The 27,149-nt window shown below is 36.7% G+C and overlaps 1 protein-coding gene across 4 annotated transcripts in view; it reads left to right on the top strand.

The window, feature by feature from the left end:
- LOC136033713 (protein yippee-like 2) overlaps window positions 1–27,149 on the top strand; it is a 90,762-nt gene that overhangs the window by 37,951 nt on the left and 25,662 nt on the right. For all 4 annotated transcript variants that reach the window (XM_065714592.1, XM_065714593.1, XM_065714591.1 and 1 more), the window contains exons 3-4: window positions 14,796–15,003; window positions 23,463–23,506. In XM_065714592.1, the coding sequence (XP_065570664.1) occupies window positions 14,830–15,003; window positions 23,463–23,506 (218 nt within the window). In that variant the 5' untranslated portion in view covers window positions 14,796–14,829. The remainder of the gene's footprint in view (window positions 1–14,795; window positions 15,004–23,462; window positions 23,507–27,149) is intronic.

Here is a 27,149-nt window from a genome sequence, read left to right as displayed (position 1 = left end):
TTTGCCAATGCCCTTTGCTTTAGCTGCCCTTATTGGTTTTGTTTTAAATGACGGTCCAGGTCGTAGATTTGTTAATTTTTCAGGTGGTGGGAAAACACTTCTTTTTCTTCAAACGAATTATCATTTATAACACTTGTTCATACAACCCAAAAAACAACCCATACAACAGGCCAGTTGTTCATACTGATATGTTCCTTGTCAAATTCATTTTGACAAAGTACGACAACTTTAATGAAGTAGGAGTAGTGAAGACAGTGGTCAAGTATGATTCTGAAGCGTTGGCACTCCGAAAAACGGTTGAGGATTTGCTAGATGTTTTCCAGGGAAATTTCCTACGGATTGGTTTGGGTACCCGACTGACTGACCGTATCTTAAACAGTAGGCTGTACGAAAAATCTGGTTTAATTCCGCTTTGTGGGGATATAATGCGAGAAAGAATGGGATGGTTTGGCCACGTTCTGCGGTTGAAGGATGACAGATTGCCAAAGATTGTAGTCGTCCGGCAACTTTCTAGGGCCAAACAAAAAGTAGGTTATCCCCAGTGGGAGTTTGTCGTAGGGAAAGATTTAAGGGAAATGGAATTTCTTGGGAGGGTACAAAGAGGCTTTCAATAGATTGGGATTGTAGAGGAGCGTAAGTAGCTCTGTTGGCCTTAGCCGGCTTGGTACTGCAGGGAGGTAGTGGTAGTAGTAGTTGTAGTAATATTGAAAGCTCAGAGCGCAAGAGTTGGGTTGAAAATTAATGTTAGAAGACTTAGGTGCCTAGACTGGGAATAATCGAAGGTGAAGTGGTGATTTCTTTATTTACCTAGGTAGCGTTATCAGTTAAGATGGTAAATGCAGTGAAGATATTAAAAGTAGAATAGCCAAGGCGCAGTGTGTTTTTTCAAAGTTGAAAAAAGCTTGGGAGCATAAAAAGATGAGTTTGCGAGCCAAGATTAGAATATTTGAGGCTACAGTGATGACAATGATTAAGTATGGTTTTGAAACGCGGACGCTCTGAAAGACGAAGGAAGATTTATCAGATATGTTCCAGAGGAATTGTCTACGGACTGTCTTGGGTACCTGTCTGACTAACGGTGTTTCAATCAGTAAGCTGTACCAAGAACGTGATTCTATCCTCCTTTCTAGGACTATAGTGACAGAAAGATATTCAGTGGATGAAGGATGACAAATTTCCTAAGAACATACTTTTCGGCCAGCCATCTATGGCCAAACAAAAAACAGCTTTTCCCCAGATTGGGTGGGTGAAGGCCGAAGAAAGGATTTAGGGAAATTGCGTTTCTTGCGAAGGCGTAAAGAGGGAGGCTTTAAATAGATTGGGATGGAAGAGTGTGCGTAGCAGTGTTGGCCTCTAGTGGATTTGTGCTCCAGTGACTTGTGAGTAGTTGTAGTTTTAGGCCCTAAACTAGAGATTAAGAATGTATATATATGTTTATATCAGAGTGATAGAGTGAATGTATTATCCTATGTGGAATAAATGCATCAGTCGTCGTAGGAATGCCCACACGTCAAGTAATTTGGCAGAAAATGTTTTCAATGTCATACTTCCAAGAAAGATTGGAATAATGTAGAAAACAAGGTAACGTAGGGTATTAACATGTTGAACAGGCTTGACATGAAACACTGCCTTTTGAGTAACATCAATAGGGTCATCAACCCTGCCGTTTGTCACTAGGAAGCTTTACCAAAATTAAACTTGTAAATATTTCCAGCCATTTCAATGCCTGGTTTGCTTTATTAGATATTTCTTCAGCTAAACCTCTAAATGGTTAAACAGAAGCTCCGAAGCTATGCTGTCTTCTTAATAAATGGAGTAAACATTAAGACAAGAAAGCCAATTCTTGAACCTTGCCCTTCCTCTGGGGAAAGTTTTGATGTAGTTCAGTTTTGTAGATGAATAGGTTGTTGTCCTTTTGGGGCTTCTTCTGCACTTAATAACTTTCAGCACTTATTTTCAACCTGGCCTAGTGCTTTGGATGCATTCAGAATCGTGGTAGGAAGGGGAAGGGGAGCTACCCATCCAGGGACTTTCTTGTGAGGCAAGATGGAAAGCCTTACTTGAAGAAATTGGTTTCAGAAATTTTAGGGCTCTCGAGAACAGATGCCATCCTTGGGGTTGGACCTCCTTACAAATTATTTACCCCCGTCCTTTCAAGTTTGGACCCCTGAATGAATTCACAAATACGTGCCTATCCCCTGACTATTCTAATTATTTTTTATTTCTGTATCCATCTGTAAAAACTTTACAGGTATAGAGTTCATGATAGAGGAACTACAAATAATAAAAACTATGCCATGTGCTATGGTTATTGTTGTTGTCCTTCAAAGGAGTTGAAAGCCGTAAATCTTGTCAGTTTTGTTTCTGTACCAAAAAAGCGAAAAACGAAACGGGTATTTTGCTCTATAATGATTCCAGTCACGTTTCCTATGGAATTGTCAAACAGCCAAATGAAGATTTTTCCCTATCGCCAAACGTGAAATCCTTTGTTTGATTTATTTACAGAAAAAAAAACATGTGCAAAGAATAACATGGAATTGATAAGATTTTTTATCTTTATTGATTTTAATCTTACTGCGATGCCATAAAATGACTGAACAAAAAGCCTTACCTAATAAGTTCAGCAAAATACCTGAAAGCATTGTCGAGACTAGGACGCTTCTAAGTTGCTATTTTTCTCTCCCAAGGGATGGTTTAGTCCCTGGGAGGTTATCGATGGTGTCTCCTTTGCCAACGACCCGAAGAAAAATCTAGCCGAATGGCTATTTCGCGACAGAAATGTGGGAGTGACGGTCCGACCGTCAAATTTATTCACGTGAGTCGTTTCGAAAATGGGAGGTTACTATATTGAAAAACAGCCGGTTGCGGCATCCTTGATATATGGTGCGTATTGCGACGACCCTAGCAGAAAGTATTCGTCGCCCCACTATTAAAACAGTGGTGAATCCGCTAGTTAGGGTGCTGGAATGTTTTTTCTGTGAAGGTTTGGCGAACTCCCCCATTGCTTACATTGCTTACCATTGCTTACTTATAGTAATGGTTATTGGGAAGTGTACAGACGTTTTCAGGGGGATTTTTTTGGTTGGGGGAGGGGTTGAGAAGAGGAGGATATGTTGGGGGAACTCTCCATGGAGGAATTTGTCATGGGGAAGAAAATTTCCATGAAGGGAGCGCAGGATTTTCTGGTATTGTTTAAAATAAACAATGAAAAAATAAATATGAAAAAGTTTTTCAACTGAAAGTAAGGAGCAGCATTAAAACTTAAAACGAACAGAAATTATTACGCATGTGAGGGGTTCACCTCCTCCTAATACCTCACTCTTTACGCTAAAGTATTTTTAGTAATTTTAACTATTTATTCAACGGCCTTTGTGATTCAGAGGTCATTCTTAAGGAATAGGGACAAAAATAAAGCTTTAGTGTAAAGAGCGAGGTAGTGACCAGGGGGTGAACCCACTCATATACGTTATGAAAACATACGAATGCAGAAGTTCGTTACGTACGCTAATTCGTAAGTTACGTAAATCTTTTACTAATAAAAACGTTCGTAAAAAATTAAAAGTTCTAGTTGCCTTTTTAAGTAACAAAAAAAATCGGAGGGCAACTAGGCCTCCTCCCTCGCTCCTTTTTTTTCAAAATCATTCGATCAAAACTATGAGAAAGCCATTTAGCCAAAAAAAAATTAATATGCAAATTTCGTTTTAATTATTCATCTGCGGAGAGCCAGAATCAAAACATGGATTAATTCAAAAACGTTCAGAAATTAAATTAAAAAAAAACAAGTTTTTTTTTAACTGAAAGTAAGGAACGAAATTAAAACTTAAAACGAACATAAATTACTTCGTATATGAAAGGGGCTGCTCCTTCCTCAACACCCCGCTCTTTACGCTAAAGTTTTTTACTGTTTTAAAAAGTAGAGTTGAGAGAAAGAGTCGAAGTTTAGCGTAAAGATTGGGGCGTTGAGGAGGGAGTAGCCCCTTTCATATACGAAGTAATTTCTGTTCATTTTTAGTTTTAATGTTGCTCCTTACTTTCAGTTAAAAAAAAACTTTTTTATTTCATAATAAGTAACGACAAAGGTATGCCTAGAATGGATTGTGAAACTGAATAAAAACAGGTTTTGTTGACAATGTAAATACAATTGTTTAAGAAAGAATGAAAGAAAAAGGGGGTACAAATTACGTCTTTTGTCGCTAAAAACAAAGTCGCTTGTGACTAAAAATGTTACTTGACAAAATGTCACTCGTACGTCATTCGGAGGTAAAAGCGTAAAAATAAGGACAGTAAAGGAATTGAGTGAAAATGCCTCTTCTTTATTTTTCTTATAGGTTACCGACTTTAAAATTAGGAATTTTGGTCGAAGTACTTTTATAGATTTTTTTTTTCTTTTTGAACTCGGTGAAGGATTTTAATTCAGGATTTATAATTTTCATCAATGTGTAAGATATCAGTTAGAAAAATTTTGCACAAGTGGAAATTTTCAGTATTTCTTTTTTATGTAATTTAAGCCCAAACGTTATAAAGCACACATATTTTGAAAAAAGTCCAAATACCATACCATAGTACAATCAGACTACCTGGAATTTTTCCCTTTGAGGGGAGGAAGGCTGGAAAAAAAATTAGAAGACATAAATTGTATGCACCTGGAAACTCAAGATTTTGGAAACTCTATGTGAACTCGTAAGAACTTGAATTTTTGGCGGAAATAGTCAAAAGATCCTCTCTTATGTAAGTTCCTGATTCAATAACTGGCTCACTTTCTCACAGAGGGGATGGACTGCCTTGGTTGAGAATCCTGAACTTGATGACTCGTAATGAATATGACATGACACTTACAAACATTTTTCAGACTCACAAGCCAACTAGATATTACTTTTATTGATAACTTTCTAACAAAACACAAATTTTCTCAATATTTTAAAGCTTACAACTTGCTACGTTTCTTCAAATTACTGCTAATGGAGAATCCTTGGCTAAATTTTGTCATATGCGAAAAGTTTATGCCTGAAAACTGTGAAATCTACTTTAGTTTCTGGCCATTTTGTCGGTGGCTAGCTAACACTTCATTTCTCCATTTTAAGTTGTTTTTCAAGTTGGCTTAATGGCGTTTTTCCCTTCACGTGTTATTGTGGACGTTATAATTTTAAAGTTATTGGCCCCCTGAAAAGTTCTAATGATATTTAAATTTTATCTTCGTGAAGCTTTTTCGCTTTTAAGGAAAATTTGAAAAAAACTATAAACGAGGTCTCTTGTTGTCCACCGGCAATAAAATGACTTTGTAAAGACCTCCTTTTATCTCTGGGATTTATGATCGTGTCCTCACTTTTGAGTGATTGAATTATTGTATAATATACAATTATGTATATACACTACATTGTAGGTATATTTTAGTTACATAATTTAGTTGGTATTTTGGTTTGGTTAGATTAGGAACCACGTACATAATGCGTTCTGGGGGGCCTGATTTCCACAATTCTCTTTTGTAGTTTCCATAATTTTCCTATTAAAGTAATTTATTTTCATCATACTTGGGTATAGTTCATTAGGATTAATCTAACTTCTCTTCTTGAGTCTTGTTGCTATAACAGATAAGCACCATTTCATGTTTTTAAAAATTCGATTGATGACTGTTGTTAGGCCATCGATGTTTTTATTTTTACCTATACCTCGGAGGGGTGTGGAGATACTATAAGCGCTGTTCAGTGGCCCTCCTAGGAAAATTTAACATTTAGCCTAAATAAAGCCACTATCACCTGCGTGCATGAGTTAGGCTTTGGTGTCTGTGCCCCTCTGAGCAAGTTTCCCCATGACTATTATCTTTTCAATGTAGGTTCCCTAATTGTTACGTTCATCATTTGTGTCCCCCCTCCTCTCCAATTTCCCGCGTTCACGTCTAGCAACAATTGTTATTATTTTGTATTGATTGACTGACTTATCTGTTTCCAAATTTTCGCACGTTTGTTTTTATTGGACTGATGAACCTAAACACGTTCTGGCATGAATTTTAAATGTTGACATTCTTCAGTTTTTTAAATTCCATGCCGCGTAGATTAGATGGACTCAGTCCAAAGATTGTTTACGTAATATAAATCCCAGTTTGCTTGTGTTTCTTTGATGGTACATATTGTATAAAAATCTCAAAAATAGAAGAAATAACGTAAATTTCTCCCTGGTGTATATTTGTCAGGTATTACTGCCCCTCCCCCTTTTTATACAGCTGTTACCCCCTAGTAAGAATAATATATACATTTCCACTGAAATAGTTTAATGGTCAGCATTGCAAAAATTACATATCGGAAGACACTATATATATATATATATATATATATATATATATATATATATATATATATATATATATATATATATATATATATATATATATATATATATATATATATATATATATATATATATATGTATATATATATATATATATATTCTTTTACCAATCAATCAACTCGACAATCATTCTTTTTCAATCATTTTCAACAACTCGGTTGTCGAGAAGCAACCATATATGTATCTGGAATCTAAAAAGAAGAAGTTGATTGAAATAAAACAAACTTTTATAAAAATGTCTTGATAAAATTTTCTATTTACTGATGAATATGTTACAACTTCCATACCGAGGCCCCGTGAATCGTTGCAGTAGCCTTGATCAAAATTGTGAAGCAAAACATAAGACTATTTTTGGGTGGGACACGCTATCGTAGAATTTGATTAATTTGAATTTAATTGAATAAATTGAAGAATTAAGTGAGACTTAGGTATGATTTCATTCTTTGGCGAACGTGCATCTTCGCGTCCATTCACAAGGGGTTTACGCTCATTTGAACGAGCCGTCACACATGTGATCGTAACTTGAATTTTAAATATAGAGATTTGTAAAAACCCACCATCACTAAATCTTTTTATCGGCGCTTAATACACATGTACCACAATATATACATCGGACACTGGATTCTAGTAGCAAATCCTCTATATGCTGTAATGTTGGAGTTATTAAAGCAGTACTAAAATCATAACTACCAATTTTAACTGAAATCAAGTAGACACCTCCAATGTAACCCAGATAACAAGAAGGTTAACATTATCACACGCAGGTCCGATCGAGCACAGACCCCCCGATACCCTAATTGCAGCTGTTGGCCAGGGTGTGCTACTGTCGAATTATCATTCTAAAAGGTTTTGTCTTACGACAAGAGATTAGTTTCCCATATTTCTCAGCGGTTCAGAAAGACAGATTACCTCACAGTTCTCTATTCTCCACAGTTCTTTTGTTGGTTATTTCAGGCCGTTTATATTTAGGGCTGTATGGTTTTAGCAGTAATCCATTATTGTCGTCTAGCTTTCGCCTCCATCTAGGTTTGCATTGGTGGCTTCTCTCAATGCTCTTTTTAAGATCTCCCATCTCTTCTCAGGATCAGAATTTTCATTCTCGGAAGCCGTTCAAGGGGGGAAGGCAATTGGGTCAGCAGCCCCGGATGCCGCAGCTGGGGGCACCGTGGTTGGGGGCTTGCCCACTATGATGAAGTTTTTCGTTTTGATTCGGCTTTTTTTGCTAATATTTGAGTCGGGAGGCGAGCGCTGCAATTTAATTTTCTTCGGGTACCACCAACCCTAGGAGCGGCTCTCCTTGGCGGCATCAGCAGTGACACGGGTCTCGAGAAGGGCTATGGGCTGATAGTATACTTGTCTGCGTGCCCTACTTTTAGTCTAATTTCAAGGGAACTGATTCCCGGCAAACAATAGGTTTTTATCTTTAGTTCATTATGTAACCAACACGATGGAGCCTTCAGGTGTCACCAACTCTAGATTAGTAAAAGTAGAACAATGGTAGCAATTCAGCTTGTTTGGCTTCTTGCTTCACAGATCTTGCATTCCAGCTACCATTGATAAATCTTGATTTCAGGTGCTCTACAATAGTTGTTGCTTTGCCTAAAAACATATCTTGTGGATTTTTTGGCTCCACCGTATTTGAAACCGTAAATTCGTGATCCTTTTTTATTGTCTTATCTATTGATGCTTCTTAGGAATATAGTTACCACAAGGCCCCCGGGGATCCTTGGCGTGACGGCCACCACCCTGCTCGACGTTCTCCTTCCAACACTAATAACACTAAAAGATTAAGCCTCATTGCCTGAATCCCTAGATCCTCCCTTTTTTATACTTGTTTGAATTTTATAAAGTTTCGTTTATCTTGTTTTTTTTTTCTCTTGATTATATTGGCTTCTTATTTGTCCTGGGCCCCTTATTGCTCTTTAGACTAATAAATAACTTTCTATGGTCAAGAAATAAGAAAACAAATCAATTTAAATAAATTAAAAACAATTAAACAATCTAAATAATTAAATAAGATATACACATATTCGAAGAGAACACATATAAAGAAACAATTATCAACGATAATAATGGGTGCTTGGTGCCCCCCCCCCGGAATATTTCCTGGATAATTCCACCTCCTCCCATGTAAAATTCAGCGTCCATTGTACCTCGAAATGTCGATCAGCTGTCCTAGGGGTGATAAAAGGACCAGATGTCTGCCTTTTTAATAAAATATAACATGCTTTATTCAGTAAAAAAGAAAAAATCAATGAAATCCAATAGTTCATCACATTTTCTGAGCAAAAATGCGAACGAAATAAAACGAGATAAAAATAAAAAGTCAAGAACAGACAACGCACAAAGTAAAAAGAAATCGAAACAAAATTAAAGAATTAAAAAGTCTAAAAACCTCCTTGAGAAGGGAAAATCCTTGAGATAGTCTCAAGGAAACTTGTTCGCATTTTCTGAGCGAAAATGAGAACGAAACAAAGCGGGTAAAAATAAAGACAAACATGAACAACGCGGAAAGTAAAGACAAGTGAAAATCCAAATTGAAAGGATAAGAAAGCTAACTGTGTGGAAAAAACCAACAACAGATAAAATGAATACTGTGGAATCAATCCATAAGTCAGAAAAAATACACACATCCGTGACCTTTCTGTGGCAAAATATACACATTTTGTAAATATGAGCTTAAAACCTCTAGTACGGTTCTCTGATCGTTTTGTAGTTAGGAAGCGGGCAGATGCCTCAAAAGATGCATTTTAGTGCCAAAACATCCCAACTCTCATTGAGCCTCCAAATACGTATAGAATTAGTTCTAAGGAAGGGGGTTGTGGCAGAAATTGATGAATAATCTCTCTTGATTTCTGGGAGTATTTCTGGTCAATGCCGTTATTATGAGAGGATGCCTAAGGAGTAACATTAAATCCCGAAACGAGCTGAATTTATTCCATGTAAGAAAGGGCTGCCCTCTCTTCATGTCCAATCCCCCTCATGGTCGTAGAAACTTCGGAGGATACTCAATCGGTCAGAAATCAAGAGTTCTAGTTCTTCTTTTAAGTCGAAAATGATCGAAGACTAACCAGCCCCTGTCGTGGAATCTTTTTGATAGCTGGTCCTTTTGCTACCTGTTATGGATAGGGATGCCCAATCTTTTATTATAATGAGCCACATTGTCAATTGAAATGATTCAATGGGCTGCTAAACCTATTAAATTTCAAATGAAACGGGTACATAAAGAAATTAAATAAAAAACAAGCTTTTAAAACTTAAGGTAAGGAGCGACATTAAAACTTAAAGCGAACAGAAATTGTTCCGTAAGTGAAAGGGGCTGCCCCCCTCAATGTCTTGCTCTTTATGCTAAAGTTTTTATTGTTTTAAAAATTAGAGTTGCGACAAAAAGTCAAACTTTAGCGTAAAGAGCGAGGCCTTGTGGAGGGAAGAGCCCCTTTAATATACGGAATAATTTCTGTTCGTTTTAAGTTTTAATATCACTCCTTACTTTCACTTAAAAAACTTGTTTTTTAAATTAATTTCCGAACTTTTTTCTACTAATGCAGGTTCAAATTTGGCTCACCGTACATGAAGAATTAAATCGAAATTTGCACATCAGTTTTGGCAGACTTTTCCCGTATATGAACGGTTTCCCTTTCCTCAATACCTTGCTCTTTACGCTAAAACTCCTTTTAAAAAAGCTTCCTATGCTAATTAAACGGCCTCGTGTTCCAGTAGCCGCACTTAAAAAGTTGGGACAAACAGTCAAACTTTAGCGCAAAGAGTAAGGTATTGAGGAGGGAGCAGTCCTTCATATATGGGGTAATTTCCGTTCGTTTTGAGTTTTAATGTTGCTCCTTGCTTTCAGTTAAAAAAAAACTTTTTATTTCATTTCTGATCGTTTTTCAAATAATGCCAGTAAATTTGGCTCACCCTCTATAAAATATAACCCCCCTCACGGAAACTCATCCGTGGAAATTTCATAAAACGTAAAGTGTACTCCCCCCCCCCGTAAAATTGCTTACAGGTTATTCAGTCTGAAAAATGCTCCTTAGCATTCTTTCATTTGAATAATACTTTAATCTCTAATCAGTTTCTCAATGACTCCCGAAATGCCCCCTTCTGTGGAAATTATTTCCCGGAAGTCAAAACACGCGAAAAATAGCCCGCGAATAATTCCCCCATTACATCACCACATGTAAAATTTGGCAAAGAGAATCTAAGACAATCAAAGAAGAATTTCGTATAATAATTATGTAAATCCCCCCCGTATAATATTTCCCCAGGAAATCCCCCTGGAAATTTTTCTCCCCAAGGAAGATTCTTGTGAAAATCCACCCCAACCGCAATCCCCCCCGAAAAATGTCCATATACTTTCTATTACAATCTATTATAACTTTGGGGGAAAACGGGCGTCTGAGGAGCCCAGTTGCCCTCCAATCTTTTTGGCCACGTAAAAATGGCACTAGAACTTTTAATTTTCGTTCGAATGCGTCCTCTTCCGATCTTCTAGGCCATTATTTCAATACGATCACCCAAGAAAAAAAGAAGATAATATTTAAATAAATAAACACGCATCGTTGATCTGCCTTTTGGCAAAATAGCAAAATTCCACATTTTTGTATATAGGGGCTTGAAACTTCTACAGTAGGGTTCTATGGTGTTGAATATGATGGCGTGATTTTCATTTAGATTCCTTGAACTATAGGAGGTGTTTCCCCCTATTTTCAAAATCAGGCAAGTATTCTCTGGCTCGTAACTTTTTACGAGTAACACTATACTTGATGAATCTTATATATTTGGAATCACATAATAAGCTGATTCTTTTGATGTATCTACTGATATTAAGATTCCATTTTCAAGAGTTTTGGTTAATATAGAGCCGAGTCGCTCCTTACTTACAGTTCTTTACCACAAACTGTTCGACAATTAACAGCCATTAACTTCGTCTTTTAAATTGAAAACAAATAACACACACACATAGAAAGAAACAAATATCTATTTCACAATAAAAGTTATTCTACAGTAAAAGTGATCTCTACAATAAAGTCAATGAGACCTTTGACATTGTTTTCCAGCTTAGATTTTATCATCAACATTTGCATTAGAGGATGTTGTTTTGATCTTAGGATGTTTGCGTAGCGTAGTATGTGTGCATAGACTTGTAGTGTATGGTTTACGAAAAGTGTATGTGTCGCACGCATATATAAAAAAAATACATTTTCAAAATCTTGTGTTTTTAAATTTTCAGCAACTCTAGTAAAAAAAGCAAAAAAAAACTAGCGGGCCCCACACAAATTTCAGGCGGGCCGGAAATTTGATTGGGAGAAATCTTTCATGTTTGGGAGAATTTTTCGTGGGAAGGGGGATTTTTTGGAGGGAAAAGGACGGTCCCAAATAATTATATCTTCTTCTGATTATATACTCCTTCGCACTGTTTTAACTTGTACTCTGTGGTTGGTTTGCATCATTGTTCATGACTAGAGCGATTTGCAAGTAAAATAAATAGAATACTCACAAAACGGTCATGAAACTGCTTTGCCTTATGGATCGTTTATATATAAAGAGCCGTTGGAATAAATTTCTGAGAACAATATTAAACAAGAGCTAAGAGCTCATATGGGACTTGTGAAGAGGTCAGAAGAGCCAAGAGCTAAGAGCTCATATGGCATGAGCTCTAGCATAATTCTAAGAATCAATAGATTAATTTAAAAGGAAAATCAGAGGCTTAATGCCGGTCGGGATTTAAAATAAGACCTCTGAGACACGAGGTCCTTCTAAATATCAAAATTCATTAAGATCCGATCACCCACTCGTAAGTTAAAATTACCTCATTTTTCCTAATTTTTCCTCTCCCTTCAGCCCCCCCAGATGGTCAAATGGGGGAAAACTACTTTATCAAGTCAATGTATGCAGATCTCTGACATGTATACCAATTTTCATCATTCTAGCACGTCCAGAAGCACCGTACTTGCCAAAGCACTGGACCCCCCTAACTTCCCAAAGAGCCACCCACCAATTTTCATCCCGCTTTCTTCACTATAAGCATTTTCCAAGATTTCTGGTTTTCCCCTCCAATCCCCCCCAAATGTCACCAGATCTGGTCGGGATTTAAAACAAGAGCTCTAAGACTTGAGTTCCTTCTAAACATCAAATTTCAAATACCAAGTTAAAAATATGTCAATTTTTCTAATTGTTCCGACTTAAAACCCCCTCCAACTCTTCCAAAGAGAGCGGATCTGTTCTAGTTATGTCAATCACGTATCTAGGACTTGTGCTTATTTTCCCCCCCGAGTTTCATCCCAATCCCTCCACTCTAAGCATTTCCCAAGATTTTAGGTCCCCCCTCGAACTCTCCCCAATGTCACCGGATCTGGTCGGAATCAAAAATAAGAGCTCTGAGACACGATGTCCTTCTAAATATCAAATTTCATTAAGATCCGATCACCCGTTCGTAAGTTAAAAATACCTCAATTTTTCGAATTTTTCCGAATTAACACCCCCTCCAACTCCCCCAAACAGAGCGGATTCAGTCCGGTTATGTCAATCATGTATCTAGGACTTCTGCTTATTCTTCCCACCAAGTTTCATCTTGATCTTTCTGCTTTAAGCGTTTTCCAAGATTTCCGGTCCCCCTCCCATACTCCCCCCAATGATACTGGGTCCGGTCGGGTTTTAAAATAAGAGATTTGAGTTACGAGGTCCTTCTAAATATGAAATTTCATTAAGATCCGATCATTCCTTCGTAAGTTAAATATACCTCATTTTTTCTAATTTGTCAGAATTAACCCTCCCCACCAACTTCTCCAATGAGAGCGAACCCGTTTCGGTTATGTCAATCACGTATCTAGGACTTGTGCTTATTTTCCTCACCAGGTTTAATCCCGATCCCTCCACTCTAAGCATTTTCCAAGATTGTAGGTTCCTCCCTCTACCCCCCTCCCCCCCGCAATGTCACCAGACCCGGCCGGGATTTAAAACAAGAGCTTTGAGACACAATATTTGTCTGAATAGCAAATTTCACTAAGATCCGATAACCCGTTCGTAAGTTAAAAATACCTCATTTTTTCTAATTTTTCCGAATTAACCGCCCCCTCACTCCCCCCAGATGATCGAATCGAGGAAGTGACTATTTCTAATTTAATCTGGTCTGGTTCCTGATATGCCTGCCAAATTTCATCGTCCTAGCTTATCTGGAGGTGCCTAAACTAGCAAAACCGGGGCCGACAGACCGATCGACCGGCAGAATTTGCGATCCCTATATGCCACTTGGTATTTACCAAGTGTCATAAAAAACGGTTTCTAAGTTACTGTTGTGTAAGCCAACATTAGAAAAATGCATTATGCAATTACTAAAATGGATTTCATAATAAAGAAAAGTATAATATTATGCTTATTTCAAATTTAACTACTGTTTTGTCTATTTATCCGTTGCCGGGAAACTTGGCTTATCATATATGTTATTTTGGGGTGCTCTAATCAGCATCTATTCCTTGTTTGACGATGAATAGAAATTGGATAGTTACTGGACAAATAGCTTCTTACAGTTGGTGTAAATATATCGTTTACTAACATTTAGTTTAAAGAGTGGAAGTATAGGTACATATGTTGGGAAGGGTGAGGGGAGCACTCGACACGAATATTGCTCACCAATTATTGGGGGGCCAAGTCCTTAAGTGGGGGGGATTGAAGAACACCGTTTTGGTATTTTCATTGAAAAATACCTGTTGGGCTATTATCATTTGGAAAATAATCGGAAAAATCCTTTTTGTCCTCTCCCCCTCCCTGACGTTTTCGTTATTGACGCCCTGGCGTGGGAAAGATTATTGGCTCTGTTTATACCTTCCAGACGACAGAATACATATTAGTGAGACTTACCGTTTGCAGGGCTTCAGATATCTGAACTATTTTGCTACCGTTGCTAGATTCACTTTGGCATTTTTCTAGTTTAACTCCGGTTCCATCCTATCCCTCTGTATGTCCCTTCTTATATTTTGAAAATACCTTTTGGTATTTTCATTGAAAAAGTCAAAAAGCAACAAAATCATCCCCTCCTAAATTAAGAAAAATACATTTCCCCTTCCCCTAATCTCCGTGAATTAACGCCACTTTTTATAAGAAGATACCATTTAAAGTAGTTAGAAATGAATTAGGCTCATTTTTGCTTGCCTGTGATTTTTATCGATACAAGAACAGTATCGAAATTGCTTACGTGCATATTTTACTTGTTGGAAGCAGTCATTTGGGATCAAATTGCATTAGTCGTTTAATTTATGATTCCTGTATTTCTGTCTTTGACATTGTTTCCTTTTTTATGAGAACAAGCTTATAAAGGGAAACAATTATTAAAGTATGATAAAAAAAATCCTTTATAAACCCGGTCTTAGGGTTGTTTATGATGCTTCCTGAGCAAATTCAGGAAAAAAAAAATACTCAAATTCTCTTGTTCTCAAATTCTCTTGTTTATGAAGGAGCGTTGGCGACGGGAACGCTGCATTTGGCGCCATGTTAGGCTCCTCGACTGACGCACTTAGAGCGGAGCACTATCCGTCCGCGAATGCCCACCAAACGGGACCAAATGTTAAGACGTTTCAAGCGTATCTACCCCCTTGCCACAAAACCTACTCTTGTGTTCACTGCAGAGCTCACCTTGCTAACCATGATGAACTCATTTCCAAGGTAAGTAATTAGGTTATAAGGGCCTGCTGGAGGTTTGTTTTTGTACTGCAAGTAAGCTTTTAACATTTTTGTTCAGATGTCTTGAAAAGCTTTTTTCATGAAGGGTAAACTACAACAAAATTTCACTCTGTCCTTAGTGACTGTTCTCTTGATTTTCAAAATAAGTGGTTAAAAAAAAGAAAAAGTAACTTATTGTCTCAACTTGTTTATTGCATTAGTAATATTTCATATTTTGTACATTTCCTCATTTTGGGAAATGATCAGCATCGTTGATAGGCGAAAAACCCACACCATATGGTATAAATTGGCTGAAGTCCCATTCACAATGGGATTTGGACTGTACCTATATCTCTGGGGATGTAGGGTGTCAACCCCTATAGCCCTCAGGAAAAGAGCTGTAACTTGTGCGGTTTGCCCATTGTTTATGTATTGTATTTGAAACGAAGGTAGGTTGGACTTCAATGGTGAGAGACCAAGTGCATTCAAGTGAACCGTCAGAGAATGCCGAGGGGAGTGTTGAACTAAACCAACACATGCTTCGGGCATATAGGTTGTTAAAACGAGGAAAATCAAGAATGACCGAGGTTATGAAGTTGGAACTCTAAGGAAATGATGAGGGGGATGATCAGTTGACCAGGGGCACGCCAAGGGGAAGTCGAACTATCCTTAGTTACTAACCGTTAGAACTAACCGTTAGGTTACATTAAGTTAAATACTTTTGAGTTAGGTTTGTTTAGGTTAGATTAGCGTTGTCGGCCATGCAATCCTGGAAAACATTTTTTATGAGATTTTCTTCTGATTTTATAAAGCGATATTTCCTCAGAGTGCAAAAAGAAAAAAATATTGAAAATTCCAACTCCACTCCCCCATTAAACCAACGAGAATCCGAGACATATACATTTGGCCATATTCTATACGTTGTGTCTTTCTGGAGAATGTTTCAGAAGTCTGATATTAAGCATATTCGGTCCTAGGCTTCAATAGATCGTAAATTGAAAACAAATGAAATCCTGGGAAACACCTTTTGTAAGGTTTTCTTCTGATTTGATAAAGCAATGTATCCTCAGAGCGAAAAAAGAAAAAAAAGAGTTCCCACTGTCCTCCCCCATTAAACCTACAAGAATTCGTGATATATACGTTTTACAAAATTCTATACGTTTCTGGAAAATCTTTCATAAATCTGAAATTAAGCACATTAGATCCTACTGCTTTCGGTCCTAGGCCTTAGTAGATCGTAAATTGGAAATGGTAGTCGTGTCGTTGTCTGACTGAATCTTGATAAATTCCCACTTTATATGTCTCTAACTCCAAAAAGAATCTGATTAATCTCTTACAGTATTTGGTGAAACCTAATTCAGCTATTTCAGACTCTAGTAAACATTTGTGACCTGGTAGTAGTATCTGTTTCTGACTGAATCTTGATAGTCCCCCTTCATATGTTTCTAACTCTAAAAGGAACCCGATTCATTTCTCTCAGACTTTGTTAAAAACACAAATTCACCTATTTCAGATTCTATTATACCACTTGTGAGCTGGTAGTAGTGTCTGTGCTCTGACTGAATCTAGAATTCCCACCTCATATGTCTCTAAATCTAAAAAGAATCCGATTCATGTCTCTCAGACTTTGTTAAAAACCTAATTAACCTATTTCAGACTCTAGTATACCACTTGTGATCTGGTAGTAGTGTCTGTGTCTGACTGAATTCCGATAAATTTCATCTTCATATGTTTATAACTCTAAAGAGAATCCGACTCATCGCTCTCAGGCTTTGGCAGAAACTTAATTCATCTATTTCAGACTCTAGTATACCACTGATGAGCTGTTAGTAGTGTCTGCGTCTGAATGAATCTTGGTAAATTTCCATTTCATATGTCTCCGACACTAAAAATAATTCGATTCTTCGCTCTCATACTTTGCTAGCAACCTAATTCACCTATTTCAGACTCTAGTATACCACTTATGAGCTGGTAGAAGTGGCTATGTCTGACTAAATACGGATAAATTCTCACTGCATATGTCTCTAACTCTAAAAATAATCCGATTCATCTCTCTCGCACTTTTGTAAAAACCTAATTCACCTATTCCAATCTCTAGTATACCACTTGTGAATTGGTAGTAGAGTCTGTTTTTGAAAGAATCATAATAAATTCCCACTTCGTATGTCTGATTGGTCTCTCTCAGACTTTGGTTAAAACCTAGTTCACCTATTTCAGACTCTAGTATACCTCTTGTGAGCTGATAGTAGTGTCTGTGTTTTACTGGATCTTGATAAATTCCCACTTCATATGTCTCTAAGTCTAAAAAGAATTCAATTCATGTCTCTCAGACCTTAGTAAAAACCTAATTCACGTATTTCAGACTCTAGTATATCACTTGTGAGCTACTAGTAGTGTGTGTGTCTGATTGAATTTTGATAAATTTCTACTTCATATGTCTCTAACTCTGAAAGGAATCCTATTCCTCTCTCTCAGACTTTAGTTAAATCCTAATTCACCTTTTTCAGACTCTAGTATACCATGTCTGCAAAACGGAGTACATAACATTTTGAACCATACATTTGCTCCAAGGAAGCGTTTCTTCATCAAGGTTTTTGCAAAGCAGAGTACAAAACATTTTGAACCAGCTTCTTAGAAAATTCCAAAAAAGTCCAAAAAATTCTGAGTCCAAAAATCCAAGTCCAAAACATCTAAGTTCAAAAAATTCCAAGTCCAGAAGTTACAAGTCCAAAAAAAGTTCTATATCCCCCAAAAATTCCATGTCAAAAAGGGGGTAAACGTTGGGAGAGGGGTATCGGGGGACCCTTTGAGGTGGGACATGGATGACCATAAGTTCCCTTTGAAAATATGTGCCATAGTAATTGATTCATTGGGGAACGTAAGTGTGCCGGTTTACATTAACCAAGCGTGTGTCATAAGAAAAAAAGGTTTAGCAGATTTTTCGATTTTTCATTCATTAAAATTCTGTTCGCATTATAGAATGTATCCGATTTACTTTACTCAAGCTCGTTTCATATGACTAGTTCTTTCTACCCAAATGAAAAGTTTATTTATATAATTGTCATGACCTGAATTATTTATCTTATTCTGTGAAAGTCGAATATAAGCTAATCAAGTCCTGACAGGAATATGTAGGTCATTCGCCCAAATTTTGAGCTAATACGAATGTGCAAACGATATTACCACGGGACCTGTTCGGTCATCACTGCTTGCGTATTAAGGAGGATGCTGAACCAACCAAAAGGTACTATATGTAAACTACTCTTACTACTTCTACAACATAATACTACAGTTAAGGCTAAGGCTATTAAGGAGACTTTTTTCAGATAATGTCGGGGGATAATAAATCAAATTAAAACAAGCTGTAAGTTTGCGGGCTGTCAAAGGGCTGTATCAGCTGTACGTCAAGAACAGATTAGAGTATTAGATCGAAACTTTCAGATCATGCAGAGGGGTAGGTTGAGCTAATAAAAAGCACCATGTGCTTACTACTACTGCTAGAAGTAGTACTACTACTGCTGTTAGTGCTAATATTACTAAGTCGTATAGTATTAATATTGAGCTTCCAGTGACTGTTGAGGGGGATGTTTGCTAAATCAAAGCACATTATGTGCATGCAGGTTACAGAGCGTATCAGTTATATCTCGGAAATGGCTTAAATTATTAAGTTGTAACTATCAGGGCATGAGGGAGGGGTGTTGTACTAGACCAAAAAGGCACAATATTAACACCATTACTGTCTACTACTAATAAAACTACTGCTATCATTAATTTTACACCGATTGCTCCTACTATTACTTCTGCGAGGGTATAGGGCTTTTGATTAAACTTTAAACTATATGGCTTTTGATTAAAACTAAATCAAAAGCCAATATGCGAATGGTGAGTGTAAATAAGACGTCTAAGCAATATCTTACGAAGAATTCAGGGCATTAAGATGAACCTTTGGGGCTACTACTATTACTACTTCTGCTCTTACCGTTGAAGCAAATCAAAATAGTACGTCTGTTCTTATTATTGAACAAAAACATCAATAAATGGATGTAACCCAAAACAAATAGAAATTACAATAAATAACCGAGTCAAACTCAAAACGAGCTGACACTAAGATAAGTGGGACTGGCTCCCCCCATAATTTGCACTGTCTTGGAAGTAAAATCCATTTTAAATGTTGTCACTGTTTTAACTTCAATAAATCCAAAATTATTAAGACGTTAAGGAATAAATATCAGTGTATCTACATTGAACTGTCAATCAACATTTATTTGTTGTTTTGTTCAATAATCCTGAATGTGATGTTGTTGTTTTTTCGATATTATGAGAAATAGGAAAATTCTGCTCGAAATTGAGATTGTTTTTCGAAAAACGAATATAAATTGGATCAAATAAGAGTGGGTCTGCCGCCCTTAAAGGATGGTGTTGTTGCTCTTGAACTAATGATGTTTTGCTCGCTCTAGCCTCCCTCCAATAACTAGAATTATATTTGTATCATACTGAAAACAAGATATACTATTTGATATAGGTTTCGTTTTGTGTACGCTATATTATTATAAAATTAAGCAGTGCTCAAACTTTCAGGAACTGCTTTTTTCAATCAGTATACTCGTAACGATCCGTTTTGCATTGCAATTTGCTATGCATTTTCATCGACGGTATTTTCCTTTTAAATCCACTCCCCCCGAATATATAGAAAATAGCAAAAGAGCCAGCTTTGCCGGCTTTTTGACACCTCCCTCCACTGGCTTGGTCCATAGGCCCACGGCATTATAAAATGAAAAAGTCAAGCACAACTTAAACTCCTGAAATTTTTTATCAGTATACTTCAGTTTAGTTTTTGTTATTAATGAAAAAAGTGGGAGGTTTGTTTCTTTTAAATCTTTTGAAAGTGACGCTCGATATTTTCTAATCATCTATGGCATATACTTTAACAAGAATCAGCCTAGCATCTTACATTCAATGCCTCTGAAAGCTTGATCCGCAAGAGGAAAATTTTTGATCTTTTATGTTGTATCTTCTAATGAGCAAGATTTTAAGAAAAATTGAAGAAGAGGAAGAGAGAGAGAGAGAGAGAGAGAGAGAGAGAGAGAGAGAGAGAGAGAGAGAGAGAGAGAGAGAGAGAGAGAGAGAGAGAGAGAGAGAGAGAGAGAGAGAGAGAGAGAGAGAGAGAGAGAGACAGACAGACAGACAGACAGACACAGGCTTTGGCAACTCAAAAAGCGTTATATGACGAGCTGTTTGCATAAAGAGAATTTTGTATTCTGTAAGACACGGTCCGAATAATTTAATACCATAAGTTTTAATTTGCAACTTTTTTTGCAAATGAGAAAAGAAGACATGAAGCGTTTTCGGGGAATGGCAATTCTCCAAGGACCTTGAGAGCAAGACAGGATACTGAAAATCCAGTCAAGCAAATCAGTCTATTGTGCTTTGGTCCAATATAAATCTCAGTTTCAAACGGACACTAACAGGCTTCGGCAACTCTAAAAGCGTAATGTCACGAGCTGTTTGCATAAAGAGAATTTTTTATTCTGTAAGACACGGTCCGAATAATTTAATATCAAAAGTTTTAATTTTCAACTATTTTTGCAAATGAGAAAAGAAGACATAAAGCGTTTTCGGGGAATAGCAATTCCCCGAAGGACCTTGAGAGCAAGACAGGATACTAAAAATCCAGTAAAGCAATCAGTCTATTGTGCTGTGGTCTGGTCCAATATAAATCTCAGTTTTACAAAACATGACACATAATGCATTTGAATTGTATTAGCTGTAATGACTTTTTTAATTCATTTTAGCCAGCCACTTATCCCGACTTGTATTTTGCAAAAATGATATTTTTAGAAAATACAATTCTAGGCTTCATAATCATTAGAATTCTTTTTACTATTTCTATTCCGTAATCCCTAAGATGAAGTAACTAAAAATAGTGTTTCTTCTTTATGTTGCCATCCGCTTACTGCTGAGAAAGCAGAAGAGAAAACCGGATTTTTGCATAAACAAAACGTCGTCAGCAAGGCATTAACCTTCAAGTAGAATTTGAAGTCGATGAGAAGTTTTTAATTGTTTCAATGTTTTGTTTATAAAAAATGCATTTTCATGACGTCGAAACCACCGCTGTTCCGTTATTTAGAATAAGCGCTTTATTTCCTTGGGCAGACTTGAATTTGGCCTGCCAAGTCTTGCGCGCTTCATCTCAGCTGAGATTACCACTTTTTTCTAGAATATGCTGAAGCAAAAAAGAAGGCAATGACTGAGGAAATTGATAAATTGCGTCGTGCCCAAAACCAAAGGATGCATCGGAAACGAATTAATGTCTATATAAGAGCCCTCTAATGCAAAGTAGCTGCTAGGCTAAACCATGTGAAGCCAATAAACCAGAGGATACCCATCCCCGTCCGACACTACCAAATTTTCAGTTTCAGAATTTTTAAAGGTTTTCGTTTATTGTGGTCTATCCAAGTTTAGTTTAGGATGTCTGGCCTTATTCTCGTCCCGTTTTCCCCCGTTTATTGAAGCCATTCCATTCTGAAGATGAGGGCTTCGTTCTGCAGTCATATAAAAGCCACATAAACCGATTTTTCATGATTGACATATTACTTGGGATAGACCTACATTGTTCATCCTTGGACAATTTATTGTTTACGCTTCTTTGTTGTACATAACTACAATTATTCCCATGGTCTCGAATACCCTAAGTTTTAAACTTATTTAAGATCTTTTGCTATCTTATTTCATCGTCATCCTTGCATCCTCTGTCCTTAGATGTAGCCTAATACTACCCAGGTAAAGAAACTTATTCACTACTTAAACCGTTTCATAACCTAACCTCATCAACCATACTCTACTCTGAACCATCCTTTAAGCTTGTTATCTGTCTTTACTGATGCTTTGTTATTATCATAGATCGTTCCAGTGACTGTAATATCCTCGTGGGTCCTCCTGCCTCCCTCCCCATTGCACCTCTTGGCTGATGGGCCATGAAACGGAGATTAGCACCGCCAGTAGAAACTGGAAAGTCCAATGCCGGATTATTTACCTTATTTATCTTACCAAGGACATCTTAAGCCTGCTCATACCTATAAAAACAGGGATTCTCCAAGATTTTTCTCTAAGGTAGTTTGAGAATAGTAAAGTTTCAGGGTGATACCACATTTTCTTCCATGTTGTAACTTTAAGCCGGGAGCGACCAGAAGCAGAACTAATTGGTTAAATTTGATAACATTTTTTTATCCTTGAAAATTTTAACATGAATAATCTATTGACTCCCGAAGATAGCTATACCTTTAAAGGAAAGCTACGTCTTCTTAAGTTGTTTGATGTCATTTGTTTTTGCTTATTTTTGCTGATTGTTCAGTCTTTTTTTTTTTTTTTAGCGCCTGCTGCTGCCTAACCCTGCAACAAAACATGTGGTAGCCTTTTTCATTAAAAATGGATCCGTAATTTTTCGTGATGGTAGCAATGAATCATTTTTCATTTTCTCTGTTCTCGGTACTTCAAAAGCTCCATTTTCACATTCCTTTAATAAAATGGAAATATCAGTTGTGTCCTTTGTTTTTCAGCACGACAACTTCCGCGAGTCCAAAATTCAAACGGCAATGCAACTCAGAGGGAAGGCCAGCTTGAAAAAAGGCAAAATATATGATATGGGCTCCCAATTACGACACCACTCATTTTTATAATATATGGAATATCAAAACGATTTACCTTTGAGTAGTTTTTTCGCTTGTGAAATAATTTAAACTTTGTTTGTATCATTGCCTTTGAAACATAAATTAACGGCCCGTTGCCCTCATCATCCTCGTTTATGTGAGATTGCAGATATAATCCTTGGACACCGTATAACTTAAATATGCACCGTTCTCTCTAACACTGCTAGGAATCATCTCTAAATAACCATTCCTAACAATTGAGTTTCTTTTTTTCTTTTTTTTTCCTTTCCTCTGTATCTACCTGTGTCTTCGACAACTCTACAAAATTGAAAAAATTGTATTTCAATTATGATTTTGTGTTCATTTCTGTCTATTTTTTTTTCGACAATACAAACATTGACTCACTTGCTATAGTGTTCAGAGGAGTAAAGGCTAAGAATTCAGAAAATATTAAATATAATTTTTTTTCTATAAATGGTGAACAGCTTTTTATTTTATTTTTAAAAATGTCTCTATTTACAATTACTTTATTTTTATTCTTCTTTTAAAAATTCTTATTTACAAAGACAATCTTAATTTGCAAAGTTAACTAAATTTGCCTAAACTTAACTAAAAACATCCGGATCTAAATCAGTAAAAATCACCACTTAATCTCATGCACAACTTGCGTCAGATTACTGAAATTGCGTAATTTCTCGTTAAATATAATTAATCTAAGTAAATATATAAAAGTTATGCAACTGCCTTTTATAGCTTTTATATAATTGATCCATGTTTATTTTTTGTTTCTGTTGTTTATATTACTTTTCTTTTTAGTCATTCCAAGGAAGTCAAGGCCGAGCTTACTTGTTTAACTCAGTGTAAGTACATGTTCTGTTTATCAGTAAGATTTGTTATTAGAATTAACACCAAAAGGTAGAATCAATTTAGGTGTATCCGTAAATAGGAGGAATTTGAGAAATCCCCTAAGATCTATCTGAACACCCAACCCCATAGGTATTTTCATCCCACACCTAATTTGTGGAGACCATAGATTTGTGATTGAAAATTTTTTTCAGAGCATTTGACCCCATTCTCCTCAAAAACTCTTCGAATCCCCTCTGAAATTTCAGTTGTAATTGAACTGATGTATAGCTTGGTTATCTACCACAGTTTTTCAAGGAGTTCGTGGTAACGAACTATAGTAAGGAGCAACCCGACTCAATAGTAACCGAAACTCCAAAAAATGGAATTTTGATACCAATAGTTACATCAGAAGCATCGCATTTTTTTTTGCTGACTTTAAATATATAAGTTTTTTCAAGTTTAGTCTTACCCGTCAAAAGTTACGAGCCTGAGAAAATTTGCCTTATTTAAGAAAATAGGGGGCAACACCCCTTTAAAGTCATAGAATCGTTTAGTTTTTTATTGTTTTGAAAAGTTCAGTGCAACAAGTTTTCCTTGTAGTGGTAAACCTAACTGAAATGGGCGGGGAGGGGGCAACGGTATTACCTAGTGGTTGGTCATTTTACCGACCAAGATCGTATTGTTGACGAAACTGCGGTCGAATCGTGGAAAAAACGAAGCAAAATTGGTGTAAATTGCGGTGCTTAATAACGCAATTTCAGAGACTAGTTTTTCCCTGGTTGACCGGACACATGGGTTAGGTCTTCCCCTCACCCCTTTCCATATGTCATGCCTCTGTTCACTTGTCTATAGTTTGTTTTTACTCTCATTCTTACGCAATCATGTACGTATAAAGGTGGAGAGGAGGGGGGCATGTCTCTTCTATTTCCACCATATCCTGAAATGAAATCACGAATACATGTCTACCCCTCATATAATTTAAGTATACTGAAAAAGTTTTAGTGAGAATATGTTTATTTTTTTAAGTTGAACATCTTTGCTATAACACAAATTTTTCCTTATCTAACATAGCTAGGTCATGGAAACCAATCTAAAAAATACAACAATGAAATGTTTGTTAATACGGTTTCCATAGTAACAAACTCTTCTGTTTTGTCTGTTGTCTCTCTTCTACTCTGTCCTAGATTTAGAAAATGAAAAAGGAATCCATCATCATATTGCTAATTGCTATTCGTTTATTAAAATTGAAAAAAAAAAAATCCTTATTTTACCAAAATTCAAAGGAGCGAAATAATTTCTACTTTCCCTATATATTCTTAAAAACCAGTTCCGTAATATCTATAAGAGTTTTTGACGTCATATTTATCAGGAAAATCACCTATGAAATATTTTACTTTTATCCTAATCCAATGCAGGGCCATGCTCCTTAATCTAAATCATGTTCCTTCTCCATCCCTAAGGGTCTTTAATCCTAATGTTTAAATTCCCTTAGTAAACAGGTATTGCATTCCCCTTTGAACGCCTAAGATTTATGAAAAGAACCTTTAAAATATTTTCACGTGTTGGTTTATTTTGCCAGAATTCCTTGACAAAAACCTGTTTACACATGCCTAAAACCCCGAGCACACATCGGCCCCCTACAATTGAAACACATTCCCTGCTGTAATTAAGTTTTAAATCATTTCACTTTAAATTTGAAAGGTTGGATCGTAAGCGATAGCAAATCCTCTTTTTAATGAGGACGAATGAAAAAGGAGATATCTAGTGATTCCATAGACGTCAACAATTGATACAGTTACCATGATTGCCATATATTTTGCATTAATCTCCCATCCCCTCAAGCAGGCTATAAAATACCTTTTGATTTTGCACAACTTACTTGTTAATTAAATTTTTGGTTTTTTGTGTGTGTTGTGCTATTTAAATATCAAAGTATAAAGGTTTATAGACTGCAGGAAACCTATGGGACTAGAAAATCAAACCGGCTACCTTTGTGAATGATTGTGGTGTTACTCTTGTACTTTTTATTCAACTGGGCACAGTACGCTATCCATGGTATTGGAAGATTCTATTATTAAAGCGAACACGGGTGTACTGTCGGTGACACTGGTAGTTTCAAAAGTCTACCGAACTGTCTTACATGTACATGGTTCAAGACACGATCTTCCACTTCAATAGGTTTGACGTTGGTTGTAACAATGTTTAGCCAGGATTCCGTTCGGTCCCTCCAGCGTTTTCCTGGTACTTGGGGTGGTTTTCAGCGGATTGTCTTCTATATAAAATATTTTGCGTATGTGCAACAGGCATGCTTGAGCCGGAATAGGCGGTGGCAACGGATAAAAGTCTCAAGGCTGTGACTTTTCTGTCGTAGTCGTTATCTTATAACGACTAATGTTGATAATCAGCAACGGATATTCTGTCTGAGAATGTTTCTCTTTCATGCGGTATGTGGTTGAAGAAGGTCCTGTATCTGGGATGTTTTTATTGGCTAGATTTTGCAACCATAGAGGAAGACAGAGTTGACTTGGAATTCGTAATCGGCTTTTCCTCTTTATTTTGATTAATTTCTGTTCACTTCTAGAGCAGTCTCCAGAGTTGAGCAAAGACTGACGAGGCTGCTTCTGTCCTATCTTGAATTTTATTATTGCATCCCCCAATAACGCCTCTGGTCAAATCAAGGTATTTAAACTTGAAGAGTCTTAATTTTTGCGGTATCTCAGTAATAGGGGGTGATTGACATTCGTCGTTGCTCATAGCTTTCGTTTTATCAAATGTTGATCTAACCTCCATTCAAATAGATGCCACAGAAACTTTCTGGAGTATATTTCTCATTTCCTTAGAAGAACTGCATAATGGTGGAAACGTTGTTGGGCGTTGTTGGCGCAATTCAAGTCAGTGACGTTAAAGCCTGGGCTCTCATTGACTTAATAACAGCCTTTTGAACTAGGCGAAGAATTTTGGCCGCACTTCATTTTTGAGAATTGCCATCTAGATCCCACATGAAACAGCTAAGGCAAAGATGGTGGTGATAAAGTCGATGAAAAGCCGACGCAACTTTTATCTTTTTGGTAGTTGGCTCTGTGTTCGGAGATCTGTTTTACAGTGAAGAATTGATCCCATGTCTGTCCTGTATCTCACTTGATGATCAAATTGCTGAGCTTCGTGCAGACTTGAAGGGGTTACGGAGAACTATAGTAAAGATCTTCAAGGCTTGCTGATGTAATGGCAAATATTGATTTTCATGGAGAATACTTCTAACGCCCAAATCATTTCTAAAAATCATTAAGATACTAAAAGTCGTATTATCTTCAATGTCCTATGTTATTTGTGCCGTCTTAGGATCATTAGCAAAAACAAGTTTTCCTTTTTTTGGAAATATACAGAATTAAAGTAGCTTGGATTACTTTCCGAGTTGATATTTGTGGCTTTAGAAGAAAAGTCAAGAAAAAAAATGTAAAACAATGATAAAAAGTTGTTAGATAAGGAAGTCGACTTTAATTTTTCTTGTATCGCTGGGGTTTTGATTGACATCATTGTCATTGGTCAGCTACGCGGAGGCTGATGTCCCCTTTTACAAAGCTTGAGTGTGCGTTGTACTCGCTCCAACCCATTTCGAGGATAAAATCCGTAAGCTTGCTTAAAGATAGTTGTATGGTT

The sequence above is a fragment of the Artemia franciscana genome, chromosome 12 (genome assembly GCF_032884065.1).
Source record: "Artemia franciscana chromosome 12, ASM3288406v1, whole genome shotgun sequence".
Classification (NCBI taxonomy): domain Eukaryota; kingdom Metazoa; phylum Arthropoda; class Branchiopoda; order Anostraca; family Artemiidae; genus Artemia; species Artemia franciscana.
Note: the sequence above shows the minus strand (reverse complement) of the source record. Positions and strands in the feature narration are given on the sequence as shown.